Raw genomic sequence first — 19,547 nt, forward strand, 5'->3', positions numbered from 1 at the left:
AATCCACTCGCAATACATGTCAATGGGTTTTTAGAGTACAACTGGTGAATACACAGTTCAAATACACCTACATGTTGCGAGCCTGCTAGTGTTCCACTAGACTGTCTAGAATAGTCCGTGGTTGTCATCCATACTCTGCTAGATGAAGGGGCCAACACTTGGGTAAAAGGTTTCTCTCATGGTTCACCTCTCACCCTTATCTCATGGTCTATATCACCTCTCATCATTTTGTTTTTGTCACACAACAACTATTTCATCTACCCATGTTTTACCCAACACATTTTGTAGATATAAAATACATATACAGTTTAAATCATTTAAAACATGTATAAAAATCTTTCACCCAGCATAGACGGAAAGTATACAGACAATATGCACACATAGCATGTAATTTATATTAAATACTTCATATCTATGTGTAAGATGAAAGTAACTATGCACTCACCTGGTAAGGTGGTGACTCGGTACTCGGACAGCACTTCGTTATCTCAAAACAATTTTCCCTTGACAAAACCTAGTATCAATACCACTAGGGTTTAGTCTAACGTTAACGGCGACTAATTAATATTCTAGCTATTATTACTATTATATAAGCGTTAAGTAACACTCTTATATAACTCATAATGATAGCCCAAATAATCATTTTAAGGTCCTAATAATGTTACTATAATTAATTAGAAGCTATATTAAAAATAGCGTAGGCGTAGCTCACTTACAGCGGGTTTTCTCGAAAACCGGGATTTGCTTGGAGCAGCGTTTCCGAACCGAAAGACCCTTTTTCTCGCGGCTCTGGGAGCCTCGGGGCTTCCTTCGGGTGCTAGGGGGTTTACCTAGACTTTAGGGGGCTTAAGATAGGCTAGAGAGAGAAAGTAGTGAGAGAAAGAAGAGATTTTGGAGTGAGGAACTTGGCAGCCTTCGCACTCCCTTTTATAGGCGCAACCCTCGGACGAACTCTGGGCGTACCCTCGGTGGTACGCTGCGCGTAGGGACAGGTGTCTCGCTTCGGGTGGGGCGACGTGGACTCTTCTGGACCAAGCAATGCAGCTGTACCCGGGGCGTAACTCCTTCCGACACAGGGTGTACTTCGCATCTCAAGGCATCCTTCAGACTACGCGGGGCGTTCTCGGATTATGTTGGGCGTAGTCCTCGCACCAGCTGTCACCATCCGAAGCGAGGCGTGGGCAACAAGGAACGGCTGAGATTTGGCCACGTCATCGAGTTCGCATCAGGCTTCGTAAATTCATACTCCGACTTCAAAAATTCGTATCTTTCGCATACGAGCTCTGTTTTCGACGTTCTTTATATTCATGCGTAGGCGGGAACGTACTCTACAACTTTCGTTTAGACTTCGTCGGCTAATTTTGATTTATTTTAAAAGTTATATTTTTAACAGGCCGGGACAGGATTGGTCCGTTAAAAATTCATAGCTTCTTCATCCGACATCCGTTTTCATCTGTATTTTTATCGTCACGCTACTATTAACGAGATCTTGGATTCTCGTTTAGGTTATGTTGGCTAAAAACCGCTCGATCTAATATTCGAACTTCGGGTTGTACACTGCTAAGCCGAAACTTCGAAAAATCATAACTTCCTCATACGAAGTCAGATTTGGGCGTTCTTTTTATGCACGCTCTCGGTTTAACGTATTCTATGACTTTCGTTTAGATTGATAAGGCTAAAAGTCACTTTATCGTAAATTCACTATTTACGCTTCCCGGTGTCGTGCCGGTTTTGCCGTAAAACTTCGACGGACCATAACTTCTTCGTTATAACTCGGATTTCGGCGTTCTTTATATGTACGAAACCCTTGTAACATATACTACCACTTGGTTAAGATTATTCCTTCTAAATAAGCTTCCATAAAAAACTCATTTTTGATGCTCATTGTCTCTAAATTGACTAGCCCGGATCTACGGGCGTTACAATAAAATATAGTATTTACATCTGCTCATAACATAGTTTGTATGACGTTAACAGGTATAACAAAAGTATAAAAGACGTGACTCTATAAGGCTTCGTCTTCTAAAAATCCTGCAGTGTACCTGTCTACTGATTCCCTGAGAATACAAGTGATTTTGAAAGTGTATCTACATTTAAGTTGGTGAGTTCATAAGTATGTCTTAGTGATGGAAAACTTGTCTTTGTACTTTAAAATTACTAGTATGTTTTTCCATAAAATCCAATATTTTCTATAATGAATGTAGTGTAGTCATGTATGTTCCTTGTACATGTATGTTGTATTAGTGTACTCTGTATTAAAAAACAATGTATCATATCTGTGTTTGTATGAAAACCTTTGTTTGTATGCCTGGATACCACCAGTTGTAGTGAAAGTAGTGTATCATAGAGTACTGTAATTTTATTAAATAAAATAAAATTACTGAAGTAGTGTTAATCCCGTAAACATATGTGTTAGTTATACTGTTGTGAGTTTCATATAATCATGCTTGATATGACCTAGTGACCTCTACGACGTTCTTCAGGCGTCTGAAAGTTATGACATTTGTCACCCCAGGCCTGCCGGCCTGACTGTAGCTAACAGTCGAGGTGCGGGATTGTCAGTCCCGTATAGATCTATACACAAATCTCACGCTCTCCCTCCAGGAGACTCTGGTTATAGTGTATAGGATTTAGTTCCGTACCATGATGGATACTAGTGAAGTAGTGCCCCACAACCCTGTATTAACTAGTTTACGTGTAGTGTAATGTACTCTTGTATTTGAATATGTGTGTATAACCTTGTAATAATGTACTTGTAATGTAAAATAATTCTACTTAAATAATTATTTAGTAGTGTATCCTTGTATCGATGTATTAGAGTAGTGTTTCCCAAACTATACATATTATAGTTTGCACGTAATGTTCCATAATGTACTGCAAACTTTTGCAATTTAGTTGTACGATGGAAAAATACCCTTATGCTCGACATGTTACAAAAGGGTTAAAAATATGTAATATTTTATGAAATGTAGTGAAAACTCGGTTTGAATTTAATTGCAAAGGTTTTTGAAACTGTTGAAAATCATTTGTATAAAAACAAAAGTCCTTGTGTTTTACTTGTATTCTCCCCCTAAAAACATTGAAAAACAGTGAAAAGGTAGGGGTATGAACTCACCTTTGTTGCGTGTTCGAGTCTGGACTAGCGAAGCGGTAGAGACGATCATCGGGCTAGCGTACGTGCGAAATAACGTTATCCTAAAATATTTGTATTCGACGTCGTATTTAAATTAATAAGAATATTAATTTAAATGAAGGTTAAATAATAATTTAATTATGTAAGGAATACTTACAAATTAATTGGAAATTATTTGGAATGATTGTAAGGTGTTTACGGTTGGCAGAAATGGGTTTACACTTGGAATAATGAGTTCACGGTTGGATCTTGAGAAATTATGAAGATTTGAAGATCACATGAAGATTTGAAGGTGGGTTTAATTGTTGTTGATGGAAATATGAAGATTTGAAGGAATCTGGACGTAAACTCTGGAAGATTGAAAGAAAATGGGGTTGTTCACGGATGGAAATTGAGAGGATTTTGAGAGTGTTTACGGATGGGAAGTGTGTGAAATTTAAGTGTTTTCGCCAAAACACTTATATATAGGGGTGGTTTACGGTTTTGGACCTTCTAGAAGGGGGTGTTTACAGATTTGAGTCAAAAGGATAAAGGGTTTTCGGATTTTCGTCAAAGGAAAAAGGGGTTTACGGTTTGGGTTTTCACCTTTGGGGTTTTCGGATTTTGTTTTCACCATTTAGGGTGTTTACGGTTTGGGTTTTGGGATTTGATTCCCAAAACCGTAAACACTTATATACCCCTTAAATCCTTTTATTAATCCAAGTATAGCCCCTTAATTTTGCACTAGTGTAAGTTTGATTTGCTTTAGTATAATTCTATGTTAAGTATGAAGTTTATACTACCCTACTTCAACATGGTTTTCCCCATAAACTTGTACATAAGTTAAATGAACATGATTATAGTCTAGAGTTTTATTAATAGGAAATAACGGTTTGTTACAAGATGGCTTAAAGAATGGTTGTGCTTATGTTTATCTGTTTCATATGTCGATATATTGTGTTGGGTTGAGGTTGTACTGCTTTGTGTTGTAGCCAATAAACCCGTGAGTATTCCAGATATGAGCTAAGGGCCCGAATGGCATGCCAGACTCATACTAAGGGCCAAGGAGCGTTCCAGAGACTCATACTAAGGGCAATGGCATGACAGACTCATACAGGAGGGCTCGGGGGTAATCCAACCTATGCTAAGGACATTGTAGGGGTATTTCAGACATAGGCTGTGGACCCAGTATATGCTGTTATATGTGTGTGTGTGCTGGTACTTTGAGGGAACTTACCAAGCTTTGGCTTACTGTTTTTAGTTTATCGTTTCAGGTACTTCAGAAAATCGTGAGAAGGCAAAGACGTGATCGTACACAGCTTCCTGTTTTATGTCACTGGGTCCTCGGGAAAACTCTGATTTGAATAATGCTTTTGAAATAATGACTATTTTTGTAAACAATGTTGATGAATGGTTGATTTTGAAAATTTTATATTTACTGTGATTTTTGAGTGTTAGATTTATTGTTTGGTTACATAACCCACTTCTAGCTATTAGTTTGTAATTGTTTCTTTTCATAGCATCTTGCTATTTATAAAGAAAATAAGTATTTAAAAAAAATGGAAAACACAATACGAACATTATAATCATCCATGGATGATTACTAAATTCACAAGAATCATTCTAAACATAATATAATAGGAACAATGGTTTTTCGTTTAGAACAAAACGCTATACGAACATTCAAATACACAATATGACATGCCTTTCAAAAAATCCAATTCTCTTATTATTCACCGGGTCTTTCAGGATTTTCTTTTTAACTTTGAAAGAGAATAGGAAAGTTAGATGTCCCTTGATTTTACATGAAATGTTTTAGGAAACAAAGAATCGTGAATTCGCAGTTAATCTTTCGCCAGATAAATGGTTATTTGGACATTGTGTTCATCACATTGATGTGTGGGATCGTTGCTTACATCCTCTTAAACTCGAGAAGGTCCTCATCGATCTTAACCATTTAACACAACAATAATACATCTTTCACTGCTTTTACATGCAAGTTCTAATCATAAGAATTATGATTATAATCATTTAAATTATTGATATGGATAAAAGAATATTTGTAATTTGTATATTAAGATATTGCAAATATAGACAGTACACGACACACCGCACCACTGTCTGATTGGACGTGTGAAGAAACAAGAAGACCGTGCGAACACCTTTTTTCGGTAACAAAAATTAAAAATACAAAGTGAAAAAAAAAAAAAAAAGCAAAAGAAAGGAATTTACTTTTCCCCAAAAAATAATAAAAATATAATTTCCTTTCATCATTAATTTTTAAATTAATTATTAAAGCAACAAACGCAAGGACACCAAGTTGCTGGAATCTCGGTTAAAAAGCCAGAGTCCTATCCTCCTACTTCCCACTCGACTCTCCCTCTGTTTCTAGAGAGAGAAACTCACTCTTTTTAGAGAGAGAAACAGTTACCTTTCACACGAAAATGGCTTCATACTCCGCAACAACCAAATCGTTTACACTATTTTGCCTTGTCGTCTCTTATTTCCTTGCTGTTTTTACTGCAGAAGATGGTATGTACACTTACTTCATTCACTCTCTCTCTCTTTTCATTTTTATTTTCAATTGTCGGTGTTGTTCACTTGTTCTTGCTGTTTATCGCATTTGAGATCTGATTTTTCAATTCGTGTTCTGTTTGTGAGTGTTTTTGTTTACTGTATATGATAATATGAGATCTGTTTGTGTGTTTATGCGATTTAATTGCGTAAATGGAGTGAAATCGAGAGATTTGAGCTTCGTAATTTGAGATCATAGAGAAAGAGAATGTGTGTTTATACTTTATATTGTTGATTTCAAACAGCTTTATGTGTGTCCTTAGTTTTGTCAGTAAATCCTCTTAGCTCCCGGAAATCAAGTAATCGTGCAGATTTAGTTGTACTACAATGTACAAGTTATAATGCACACTAACACCTCTTTCGTTCTCAAAACTGTGGATCCCAACGAAATACTCATCTTTTTCAACTTATGTTTTGCATTTTTCACACACTTGCTCTTAATTTATGGTATTTATAGCAAAACATGACTTAATGTGCATGTTTATAATGAAACTGAAGAAAACATACAAAAATTATCATAAAATTCGTGCAACATTGCGAAATTATAGGTAGAAATTGTTATTTTAGGAGTTATTATACAAAATATGGGTAAGAAGTATTTGTAGTAACTTGTTTTTAAAGCATATAAACCGTTGTGAAAAAACTGCATGGCTTGAAGTCGTTTAGATTAGTGAACAACAAATTTTATATGATTCCTCTATGAAAAAAGGACATCGATTACATTGATATATAATTAATTGAAATAGAAATAACTGATAATTAGTAAAGATATTTACGTTTAGGTTATGTTTGCCAAAATAAGCTTGCTTAGTGTAATTTGTGGTTTAGTAAAACCCCAAAAACATATTTATTTTAGCTTATGAATTAGTTTTGATAAACTAATTTGAGATAGCTTTTGATAAGGAATTTTTTTCATAAATATTCTAAACATGCCCTTAATAATATCTATATTTCTTGTACTATTAGTTATATACGCAAATGTTTATTTATGTCATTTTACATCGTAATCAAGCTTATAAGCTATTTTTTTTACTGAACATTATTAATTCATAAACTAGCTTATCAATACTGACATTGTTAATTCATAAACTAGCTTATAAGTTATCACCTACCTTTGTTTGTCAAACAAAACCTTAATAAAAAATTTGTATATTATATTCAAGTACAATAACAATCCTTTATAATATGAGATATAACATATATCTTTCTTAATCGGTTAGTTGTCAATTTCGAAATTGCTTTTAATGGATGTCCTATCACAAATAAATGTTGTAAAAATTAGTAATTTTGAAAGAGAAAAAAAATCATATTTTATATTTTTAAAAATTTATCGAACACCTCTATATTAATAAAAGCTACAAATAATTTTACCAAATACATTGTAAAAGTGCATAAGGGAACTCACTTGTTTAATAATACATATTTATATGTATCTTAAATATATTTTTACTGTAAAACCTTATTATACCAACATGACAATAATGTAAATGGAGAAGAGAACGAAAAAAACGAGTATCAGATTAACCCAACTTTATGCAACCTCTTTAGTCCCACTTTTGACTTGTCTATCTCAATCATTACCCACTTCTAAATCATTTTTATAATCTAATCTAAGCTCTTTATGTTATCTAATTGTATAATTAATTTTAGTAATAAAAATATGTGCATTAATGTAGTTAAAGACATCTCATGATTGCTATTGCTATCACATGATATAAAAGTGGAATTTAATATATAGGTTTTTATAGAAAAAATGGCAATAAATTCTTTTTTCACCCATTTTGCATTTTCTTTGCAAACTACATTTATTACTGAAAAGATTGATCACCGATATGAGCGTTTTAGGAAGTTTCGGTTTGCATCCCCTTGTATTGTTTTATTTGCCCACCTAAAAGTGTCAAAATGTTACCTCTAACTTTATACTTTGTCACTTTCATCAAGATACAGCTATACAAGTACTTTTTATAGGGTATCTCCAATTCAATATCAAATTCTTCTTTTCTTTTTTTTGTATTAATTTTGGTATAATATTGTTCTAACCAATACTTGTTTCATGAAAAAAATATTCTTCTTAGTAAAGATCAAGTATCGTGTTATATTATTTGTTTAACGTAAAATACAAGGATTGTCCTTGAAAATCTATAAAATATAGAAGAAAAGTAACATATTTGTAACATATATTTTGTTGTTGTTTAAAATGGTGTAATGGGTTGGAGGAAAGTTATTGTGTTCACCAAATATTACACAATTTTTATCATTTTTGTGAAAAAAATTACTTAATGGGTTGGATTTGGTCTCAACTAGCCTCACATCCTAAAACTGTAAAAAAAATCCATATGATTCATAGAAAAAGATAATGATCACTCGAACATGGTCCATGTGATATCGTATCAGATAAACTCAAACATGGTTGCTTGTGCCTTTGTCTACCATTTGCATTTGTCTCTTGTCTTAGTACATCTTTATTGGTTTTTATGTAATATTTTCATTACTTGGTTGCACACCTTTTATATTACTTTCTTGTTAAATTAACTTAATTTTAAAAAACATGTAATTATTATATATGATAAAAAAATATTATATATAAATCAGCTCCTAAAACATTAATCTTGAAGTGATATAGTAATATAAAAAGGATAGACTATGATTTTAGAGACATACAATGTCAATTAAGTCAAAAGCATGTATTCTTTTTATGCAAATTGTCAAATTAAAATTATTGTATTTGATATAAACTTACTGAGATAAAGGAAGCATTTTCTATAAAGTAAGAATATTTATCTTTTTAGTATTATTATTATTGTACCGTTGTGTTTTACCGCGCAAATATGTAGGCCCGTTTTGTTTGTCATGGAATCTTTGACAATAAGTCATGTATAAAATAATAACAAATAATTAAATAAAATAATACTTATTATATAGTATAATAACTTTATTTTGTTTCGAAAATAATTTTTTTATTCTTATCCAAAAATATATAATATTTAGTTATAAGTTTCATTAGTAGTTTATTGTTTACTATTATTACACATGATAATCGATTTTCATAAAGGTCTATAATTTTTGTTACCTTTTCTAACCACCAACAAGGATATTAAATGAATACTTTTAGAGGTCCTAAAAAGAACTAGTTAATTTAACGTTAACCGTCACAAAAATGTTTTTCTCAATATCTATTGGGATAGAGTCATAAAATAATAATAATGTACCTTTTTATGTGTAGTATAAATCATTTAGCAAAAAAAACAGAGTACCTGTCATAAATTTTCATCAATAGTTGTTGTATTTTATTTATCTTTAAGTAACATACTTTGTAAATACTTCATCTTTGCAAATTTTAATACTAAAAAACTTCAAAAAAGTTTTTTTTTTTTTTTTTTTTTTTGAAGATAGCATTTACGTATTTTTTTTTATTTTTTCTATAAATCAAAACCGTTTTGGTTGCCACATCATCATTCTAAATTGTTGTTAAAAAAAGACTAATTTTTGGAAATGGTTGATGGAATTAGACATATTTATCTTTTTTTCCCCAAATATTAATTTATGAAAAGAGTAAATGTAATATAACATAAAAAATCGTTTATCGGATAAATATATTTTTATTATTTCCCCCAAAAAAAATCTCCTACTCTAACTATTTCATTAAAAAAAAAAATTTGCAACCAATTTTTTGACGGAAATTTGGTGCATTCTTTTTCTCATCATATCCAAATTTATTTACATATTATACTCCTTTCTTTTTCTTTTAATAACAAAAAAACTATCTAATCACATAGGCTTACTAACCAACGGCGACTTCGAGACACCACCATCGGGAGGTTTCGCCGACGAAGGCCTCGGCGACAACCCCGACGCAATCCCAAACTGGAAAGTCAACGGCACGGTGGAACTAGTCGCCTCCGGTCAAAAACAAGGCGGAATGATCCTGATCGTCCCCGAAGGTCGACACGCAGTGAGACTCGGCAACGACGCTCAGATCTCCCAAGAATTAAAATTAGAAAAAGGCGAAATTTACTCCATCACTTTCAGCGCCTCTCGCACGTGTGCACAGCTAGAATCCCTAAACGTGTCTGTTCCACCTGCGTCACAGACGATTGATTTACAAACGCTGTATAGTGTTCAAGGATGGGACACGTACGCTTGGGCGTTTCAAGCTGATCAAGAAGATACTAATGTCGTTTTTACGAATCCTGGCATGGAAGATGACCCCACGTGTGGGCCCATCATTGATGATATCGCTATTAAGAAGCTTTTTGTTCCTACCAAACCTAAAGGTATGGTTTATTCTTTTACATATAAGAAATAGCTATCATACTTTTATTGATACTTTTAAAAAATCTATACAAAACCATTTTCATAATTGGTAGATTTTTAAAAGTATAAATACAATATTAAGATCAAAATTTGAGTAAATTGCAGTTCTAGTGCCCGAGTATAGCTAACTTTTGCAAATTTGGTGCCTGATCCCAAGTAAAATGACTATTTTTGGTTCTTTAAGTACAAGTGATTTTTGCAATTTTGGTCCTTAATAATCATTTTACTTGTAATTACAAAAACCTCGACCAAAATTGCAAGAGAACTTTTGGGACAAAAAAAATGAGAAACTCAACTATATTCAAGGACTAAAAAAGGTAATTTACTCAAAAAATTGATAGAGTTTTCAAAACAATATTGTAATAGAAAATATGAAAGTTGGATGCTATAATTCAAAGATAAATGAACACATGTTGAATTTAATCGGTAAGCCATATACGAGTGTTTCTTTTCGACTTAATGCAGAAAGAACATCTTAATAGAAAAATCAAGAAAATGAACCAAAGTTGCACTCATTAAAATTGGTCTTCATTTTCTCAAATATCTTTTAAACATTATTTATCCAGATAACGCAGTACTAAACGGAGATTTTGAAGAAGGTCCATGGATGTTTAGGAACGCGTCTCTAGGCGTCCTACTCCCAACCAACCTGGATGAGGAAATCTCATCCCTACCCGGTTGGATCGTAGAATCCAACCGGGCAGTTCGTTACATCGACTCAAACCACTTCTCAGTCCCGGGCGACAAACGCGCCCTAGAACTACTTTCAGGCAAAGAAGGCATAATCTCCCAAATGGTTTCCACCACCCCAAACAAGCCTTACAAAATGTCATTTTCCCTCGGTCACGCGAATGACATGTGCAAGCAACCCCTTGCAGTCATGGCATTCGCGGGTGACCAAGCGGAAAACATTCACTATGCGCCAAACGGGAATTCCACTTTTCAAATTGTGAATGTGAATTTTACGGCTAAGGCCGAGAGGACACGTGTCGCGTTTTATAGTGTTTATTATAATACGAGAAGTGATGATATGAGCTCTTTGTGTGGGCCTGTGGTTGATGATGTGGCGGTGGTGGTTTCAAAGGGGGTTAGAGGGTTAGGGTTTTCGGGTTTGGTGGTTTTTGTTTTGGTTTTGTTGTTTGTGGTTTAGTTTTTATGTTGTGATTTATTTGGTAAGCATTAAGCAAAGCTTTTGGTGGTTTCCACTTGTATGTAGTAATGGAATTGAATATTTATGATGAAATGGAATAGAATGAAGTATTTAGTATTATGATAAAATTGTTGTTTTTTGATGAATTTTTCTTCTATTATAAAATTATGAAATGAGAACAAATTGAATTCTACCATTTTTTAAGAATTTGCTTGAGAGGCCATTCAACATGATAATGACTTCATATAGTTAATGATCTATCAAACCCTTTATATTATTAAGGGTTGATGTCATAGCAACCCAACAAACTGTTAATTTTTTTTGCAAAAACAAAGAAGATAAAATTGACTCCAACAAAAAGCCATTCGTCAAATCTGTACATGTCTAATAGGGAACTTGGAGTCTACTATTCTGATGTTGATCACTCTTTCGTAGTGATCATGTACTCTTTCGTAGTGATCATGTGACAATGGCATGTGTTGTATTATCATGAAAATTCACATGTTTGTGGTCTCCACCTCTATGAACCATGAATGGACATCCATTATATTCATATCAAACATATCGAGAGGATTCGTATAACATGGTCATATGTTTATGTGAAGTTCCTAGCTTTTACGGATTAATATCCTTTATGTCGTTGAATCTGGTTTTAAGATGACCAAAACTATTGTTCCACTTTCTATTTGTTAGAATGCATACTATTTGGAATAATTGTGTGTCTCGGCTTTATTAATCTGAAAAGTATTTATAGATTACAATGAAGACTTCTATGCTAATACTGATACTATAATATGGAAACTATGTCAACGCAACGGAAACTCTATTAAATATAAATAAAAAAATACGATAATATCGAATACTGATATAATACTCTATAATATTGGTGTACATTTAATGTAAAATGCTCGAAAACTATAGTCTACAATCAAGTAACTTATCACATGGTCACAATAATCAACTTGGAATATACATGGACCCATAACATAAATTGTGTGACATATTAGCAATCAACCACATTGAGTTTTCTACATCATTATATATATATATATATATATATATATATATATATATATATATATATATATATATATATATATATATATATATATATATATATATATATATATATATATATATATATTGTAGTTGTTGGGCAATTAATAATATATTACAACTTCTTATATAAGATCCTATGACAATTATTTAACATAAAGACATATAGCATCTCAATATTTTTTATATTATAAAAACATCAAAATCTTAAGACCCAAAATATTCATATCAAATGGTTTTGATGCTTCAAATATTTTTTTGCATTTTCAATAATACATACTCTAAACAAAAAAATTAGTCAAGTATTTTTCAATCCTATCAATGTAGAGACATTACAATAGGATGCCAAATGAATTTTGGATAAATTTATGAGAACTTAATTACTGATTTTTATTTACAACATAACAAGTTATTCAAAAATTGTTTTAGCCTAAAATACGAGTCTAAAACATCTAAACATTTCATTTTCCAAAATTTGTAGTACATCTAAACATTTCATTTTCCAAGATGTGTACTTTTACTTGGTCTGGTTTTGTGTATTGTAAGACCCTTTGTTTTTTTGAACATAAACATTGTTGTCATTCGAGATAGAAAATATGTTTTAAGATTCATAGAAAGTATAGTTGATTGATGTAAAATCTAATCAAACAATAAGATATGAACTTGAGTAGTAGGTTGAAAACATATATGGATTCCTTGAATATATTTCATCAACTTTGTCTGTCTTTCATGATATAACAGTCGAATCAGATCTAACAGTCGAATCAGTTCTTCAAAAAAGTAATGAAACTTAAAAAAAAAAAACACAATAACTTAAGTGGCCATTTTACATAGCATCACAAAAGTCGACCAAAACATTCACAATCCATCTCAAAATACATTTTCCTTTTTGCACATTATATGCATAATGGCCTCATATACCAAATATATAATATCAATTCACTTCTCTATATATAAAAATATCATTTGTCCATAGAGAATTAAACATTAGGAGATCCTCCACCTCCACGTCCACGTCCCATTGTAAACCCTTTTGTTCCATCCGGCATTCGTGGTCCAGGTGGCGGCTTTGAAACTTCACCCCCATGAATATGATTATTATTATTATGCACCAATGTCCCATGACCTATATTTACATATATTATTATTATTATTATTATTATTTATTATAATTATAATAAATAACCACATCAAAATGACCATCTTACCCATGCCAATGCCAATGCCACTAGCTCCTTGATACTTGTTTTTCCTTGAACGCCTTCGGTTTTGGTTTTGACAATTCCTGTTTCCGTTTTTCTCCTTTGTTCCATTTTGTAAAAAACTCCATTAGGTAAAAAAATATATATATAATTTTTTAATAATATTAAATTATTATTTATTAATACCTCTTCATTTAGTATATCATCATGATGCTCACTTGATTGTTGGTTTTCTTTTTCCATTGGTGGATGTGGATCCACTTGAACATTAATTTTCTTCTCGGAATCATGTCCTTTTTTTCTTTGTGCAATTTTGACCTAATTGTTATTAGTAAAATCATAATTATCAATGAAAAAAAATATAATTTATAAAAAAAAATGAAGAAAAAATGGATTACCTTGCGTTTGAGAAGCTTCACTCGCATGCCATGTCGCCAATCTTGCTCATTGTTTAAAGTAGCAACCTAAACACCATAAATTATAATATTATAATATAAATAGCATATAAATATGTAAACCATATAAATAAATATTATAAAAGGAGTTGCAATTAAAAATAAAGAGAGCTTCAAACTTACAGCATTCTCAGCAGCTTCAACAGTGTTGTATTCCACCACTGCATGCAGCTGCATACACCAATTAAAAAAAAACATTGATTTTAAATAAAATACATAATTCAAATAAAAAATAAAAGAAAAAAAATATGTACCTTACCTTTCCACTTAGAAGCTTCTCCTCAATACTGCATTTCCTTTGCTCCTTTGCAGCATTCTCTTCATGAATAGTAATTTTCTTGATACTAAAACAGCATTAGTAAACATAAGACAATTGACACATAAAAAGTAAAAAGATTAAAAAAAAAAGGTATAAAAAAAAGTAGCATACACTCCAGCTTGGCCAAATATCTTCTTCATGTTCTCTACTGTGTGATCTTCTGGAAGATTCTCCACCAAAACAGTGCATAGCTATAGGTATAAAGACAGAATTATTTCATTACATATTATGCCAAAAAGAAAACTTTTAAGTTTTTATAAAATAGATGAAAAAGGTGGAGTATATTGTATACTGTATACTGTATACTGTATAACTGTATACCTCTGGATCCAAAGCCTCGGTCAAAGGGAATGGATGAACTCGTTTGACTTTCTTCTCATTTGAACTTAATGTCTGCATCCATCAACACAAAAATCTAGCTTTGAAAACTAATAACACTATGTTTAGGATGATTATGATTTGAAATTAAGAAAGATTGTGTAACTTACTAGAAGAGAAGATTCCTTAAGTGCAGCTACAATCAGTGATTTGTGATGTGTGAGTTTCTTCATTTTCTTGAAAGAAGCAATAACTGCAACAGGAACTGCAAGAAAGAGTGTGTCATTTCCATGGAGATGATTGTGAAATTTAGTGAATTAAGTAGTGAAGTGAATTACTTACCATAGCCTTCCTCATCCTTTGCAAGATACTTCAACAAAAACTTGTCTGTTCTCAAGTTTTCATCACTGAAATAGTATTCCACCTGTGCATAAAGAGAGTGTATTTACTATTATGTTCCAAAAAAATGCACACATATATAGCTTTTAGAGATTAAGTCATGTCCCCATTAGGTTCATGAAGTAGAAAAGTAACAGAATCTATTTGTGTTTTCACATGAAAAAACACACTGTCGATTCGAGCATCATACCAAAGAAAAAGGAATTACAATGTGGTCCTCAGTAGACCAAACCAGATACATCAATGTTCTCCATCAATGGACAATAAGCACCCTTGGGTTGATTATATTGTCATAGAATAAGGTATCATGTCGTTTTCTGAAGAAGAGCAACTACCTTTTTAGGTTAATTGCTATAAACCAGCACAAATTGTAAAAATCAAATATATACACATACAGAGATACAAGTTTGTTTGACACAAAATAACACATACACAGACAAGGAATCGCTGGAAAGAAAGAGCAATTAATCGAGGCATGTTGCGCCTGATCGTATTATCAAGTAACTAGTAACGGATACTTATAAGCTTGCACAAACCAACCTAGTTACAGGCACAAATTTGAAGATGATTTGAGCCAAAATCGAATTCAATCGATATCTGGACATCCTAAAACCCTATAAGATACTCGAAGCACAATCACACATTACATATTCAAAAAATCTGGCATACCTGTTTGATGATCTTGTCCCGAAGCTCATCCGTTAGGGTGGCGGTATCGGCGGCCGAAGGAGGAGGAGGTGGAGGAAGTTCATCGGATTCCTGAGACTGATTCTCGAAGTGAGGATCCATGATCGTTTCCTCCGGCGAACCAACGGGGAGGACATCAGGATCATGGATTGGCATGATGACTTCTTCTCCACCGCCTTCCATTTGAAGAGAGGAGAGAGAAGACAGAGAGAGAGAAAGAGAGAGAGAAGGTTGGCGTAGAAAGCCTCTTCTTCTCTTTGCTTCTTCTGATCTCTGGAAGTGGAAGGGTACAACTGTAGGGCTTATAAGAGTGGCATACGACGGCCGCAACCGCCTCCCCTGGAAGACGCCATTCGTCTCCTCAGACCAGATATTTGCTATTTCCACTCCAGCAACAAGATTTTGCAAAATCATTTCTTTTTATGGAAACAAAGAGTATGTATTCCTTGGTTTTTTATTTCCAAATAATTTCCGGAAACATAAAGTCCTTCCAACATCATAACATCCTAAGCGTATTAGCTACTTGCGGTAAAGAAGACGGTATATCCAACCTTGTTAAAAACTTGGTTGACAATGCAAGGCTGGAGCAACAAGACAACAAAAAAGAATACATTCAGGAGGATAGAACACGGGGCGACATCAATGTCAGACAGTGTCTCTGTAAGGTTGCAGATGGGTATTTCATAGTAACAGTGAAAATATTATGTTCCTCGGGGGTTGCTCCATACGGGGATGCTACTACGAAAGCATTGGAGGATAACCATCCACACAAGCCACCACCATTCATGCCGAGTACCATATGTTCAGTATATTCCCTTGTGGTGGATATTGACAATGTCATTGGGGGCATTAGATCATTCCCTAAAGGAACCTCGTGTGGGAGAGATGGGTTGAGAGCTCAACACATTTTAGATGTTCTTTGTGGAGCAGGTTCAACTATAGCCAACGACCTCCTATGTGTTATTACATGTGTGGTTAATCTATGGCTAGGGGGAGATGACTTCGAGTTTGGCAGAATTTGTTGCATCTGCTCCTCTTACACTGCTCATAAAACCTTACGAGGGAATATGAACTATTGCAGTAGGCAATATATGGAGACGTTTGGTTTCTAAGCTAGCTATGAAAGGCGTTGGTAAAGAAATGGCCAAGTATCTCAATGATTTTCAGTTCGGGGTCAGGGTGTTGGGTGGTGCTGAAGCCATATTACATAGCACCAACAGGGTGCTGAGTGAGCACCATAATGACGGGTCTCTTTCCATGCTTACCGTGGACTTCTCCAATGCATTTAACCTTGTTGACAAATCCGCATTACTTCATGAGGTCAGATTGAGGTGCCCTTCTATATCACTGTATGTAGAATTCCTATATGGTTAAGCAGCAAGGTTGTATCTAAGAGACACACATATTTGGTCTACTACCGGAGTTCAGCAAGAAGACCCCTTGGGATCACTTCTATTTTCCCTTGTGTTGCACCCGTTCTTGCATAATATTAGAGACAATTGCAAGCTTCTTCTCCATACATGGTACCTTGATGATGGCACACTTATTGGAGATTCTGATGAGGTGGCCAAAGCATTAGAGATTATTAAGGTTATTGGCCCAAAATTGGGCCTTCAATTGAATATCAAGAAAACTGAGCTCTTTTGGCCCTCGTGTGATGGTAGGAAGCTGCTTTAGGGGTTATTCCTGGTTGGCATGGGGAGGCCGCTATTGGGGGTGAAACTTCTTGGGGAGCTGTTAGTGGAGATGCTAGTTTCATTAGCAACTTAGCCATAAAGAGAGTTGAAAACGCTGTGAATTTGATGCGCTTTATTCCATAATTGTCTGACCCACAGAGTGAGCTCTTTCTACTTCGGTCTTGTATGGGTATTACTAAACTTTTCTTTGGATTGAGGACGTGCCAACCTATTCACATGGAGGAGGCGGCGTTGTTCTTCGATAATGGGTTACGCGGGGCGATTGAGGACATTGTGGTGTGTGGTGGCCCATTCTTTGGTGACATACAGTGGCGACTTGATTCCCTACCCATTCGGTTTGGTGGTTTGGGTTTATACTCAGCAGTAGAGTCTACCTCATATTCTTTTGTTGCCTCAAGGGCCCAATCTTGGGTATTGCAAGACCACGTCTTACGGGATAGTGGCATTTATGGAATGGATTTTGATTATGCTTGTGCCTTACCTTCTCTTCGTAACAAGCTTTCGGACATTGACCTTAACAGTTTTACTACTAAGGACACCGCCCCCTAAATCCCAGAATACACTGGCGAGTGCCCCTTTTAGTAAAATTGCCTAAGATATAGAAGTGCATTTCAACATGACGGCTCGACATAAAGTAGTTTTCCAGTGTTTACGTGCACCACATGCTCAAGATTTTCTTCTAGCTATCCCTATAGCTGGGCTCGGCCAACATATGTCTCCTGTGGAGTATCGTACCGTCCTCAAATATCGACTCATGATTCCAATATTCCCAGCCGACGAGATATGTCCGGTGTGCCGCAAGGCATGTTTGGACTCTTTTGGAGAGCATGCAGTTCATTGTAAAGAACTCCCGAGGTTCAAATACAGGCACAATATGGTTAAGAATGTTTCGGTCGATATATTTAAGCGTGTCGGGGTTTCTGTTAAGAAAGAGGCTCCTGTGAATTTCCTGACTGACCCGACAGAAGGGAGGTTAACGCTTAGAGTCTACCTCATATTCTTTTGTTGCCTCAAGGGCCCAATCTTGGGTATTGCAAGACCACGTCTTACGGGATAGTGGCATTTATGGAATGGATTTTGATTATGCTTGTGCCTTACCTTCTCTTCGTAACAAGCTTTCGGACATTGACCTTAACAGTTTTACTACTAAGGACACCGCCCCCTAAATCCCAGAATACACTGGCGAGTGCCCCTTTTAGTAAAATTGCCTAAGATATAGAAGTGCATTTCAACATGACGGCTCGACATAAAGTAGTTTTCCAGTGTTTACGTGCACCACATGCTCAAGATTTTCTTCTAGCTATCCCTATAGCTGGGCTCGGCCAACATATGTCTCCTGTGGAGTATCGTACCGTCCTCAAATATCGACTCATGATTCCAATATTCCCAGCCGACGAGATATGTCCGGTGTGCCGCAAGGCTTGTTTGGACTCTTTTGGAGAGCATGCAGTTCATTGTAAAGAACTCTCGAGGTTCAAATACAGGCACAATATGGTTAAGAATGTTTCGGTCGATATATTTAAGCGTGTCGGGGTTTCTGTTAAGAAAGAGGCTCCTGTGAATTTCCTGACTGACCCGACAGAAGGGAGGTCAACGCTTAGACCGACTGATGTTTTGATTTTTGGTTGGGTTGGAGGGAAACATGCATGTGTGGACCTTACAGGGATGTCTCTTTTTGTAGGCTTGAGGGTCGGGGGTTTCACGGTGGGATAGGCTGCATTAAAAGTTGCTACATGCACGGTCACCAAACATGAGAAATAGTGCATGGAAAATCAACAAGTGTTCATACCATTTGCATTTGATACGTTTGGTTTCCTCAGACTATAGCTCAACACCTCTCCAAGTTTGACCAAAAGTCAAACTTGACAAAAAAAAGCCAACGGTCAAAGTCATCCCCATTTGACCTCCACGTCATGGCCATTTATAGATCACGCTGTGGCAGCTACACGATAAAACAATCGTGGTGACACCATCCACCACATCGTGGCAAGCAGACTGCCACATCGTGGGAACTGGCCTCTCACAGCTTAATGGATTAAGCTCTTAATCTTTAACCCCATGAGCAACAAATCTCATATCTGAACCTTCCCATGGTCTTGATGGATAAATTTTCCAACTTTATCCATTAAGATATCCCAATAAGCCAAGATTTCAAGTCCTAAGCTCTTAATGGTTGCACCCATTTCATAGACACTAATCTAAGTCATGAAAATCCCCTTTTCTAACCACCACCATGGTCCAAAAGTCGAATAAGGCACACAAAG

At 34.8% G+C, this 19,547-nt stretch overlaps 3 protein-coding genes across 3 annotated transcripts; 2 read left to right on the top strand and 1 right to left on the bottom strand.

Annotated features, from left to right (window-relative positions):
* Positions 1 to 5,443: 5,443 nt before the first annotated feature.
* On the top strand, positions 5,444 to 11,278 carry LOC145123997 (protein BIIDXI-like). Its single transcript, XM_079059206.1, has 3 exons — positions 5,444 to 5,644; positions 9,463 to 9,960; positions 10,567 to 11,278. Exons 1-3 carry the CDS (start codon positions 5,557 to 5,559, stop codon positions 11,148 to 11,150), a joined length of 1,170 nt encoding a protein of 389 aa, XP_078915332.1. The 5' UTR covers positions 5,444 to 5,556; the 3' UTR covers positions 11,151 to 11,278.
* Positions 11,279 to 13,015: 1,737 nt separating this feature from the next.
* LARP6A (RNA-binding protein) lies at positions 13,016 to 16,015 on the bottom strand. The gene is made up of 11 exons (XM_079061224.1): positions 15,569 to 16,015; positions 14,843 to 14,924; positions 14,671 to 14,765; positions 14,504 to 14,575; positions 14,294 to 14,373; positions 14,123 to 14,207; positions 13,987 to 14,034; positions 13,807 to 13,872; positions 13,595 to 13,726; positions 13,415 to 13,508; positions 13,016 to 13,332 (listed from the first exon to the last, which is right to left on the bottom strand). Exons 1-11 carry the CDS (start codon positions 15,998 to 16,000, stop codon positions 13,187 to 13,189), a joined length of 1,332 nt encoding a protein of 443 aa, XP_078917350.1. The 5' UTR covers positions 16,001 to 16,015; the 3' UTR covers positions 13,016 to 13,186.
* A 2,501-nt stretch (positions 16,016 to 18,516) lies between these two features.
* Positions 18,517 to 18,996, top strand: LOC145126708 (uncharacterized). Its single transcript, XM_079062018.1, has one exon. It carries the CDS (start codon positions 18,517 to 18,519, stop codon positions 18,994 to 18,996), a length of 480 nt encoding a protein of 159 aa, XP_078918144.1.
* Positions 18,997 to 19,547: the final 551 nt, after the last annotated feature.

The sequence above is a fragment of the Lactuca virosa genome, chromosome 7 (genome assembly GCF_052849685.1).
Source record: "Lactuca virosa cultivar CGN04683 chromosome 7, Lactuca_virosa_CGN04683_v6, whole genome shotgun sequence".
Taxonomy (NCBI): domain Eukaryota; kingdom Viridiplantae; phylum Streptophyta; class Magnoliopsida; order Asterales; family Asteraceae; genus Lactuca; species Lactuca virosa.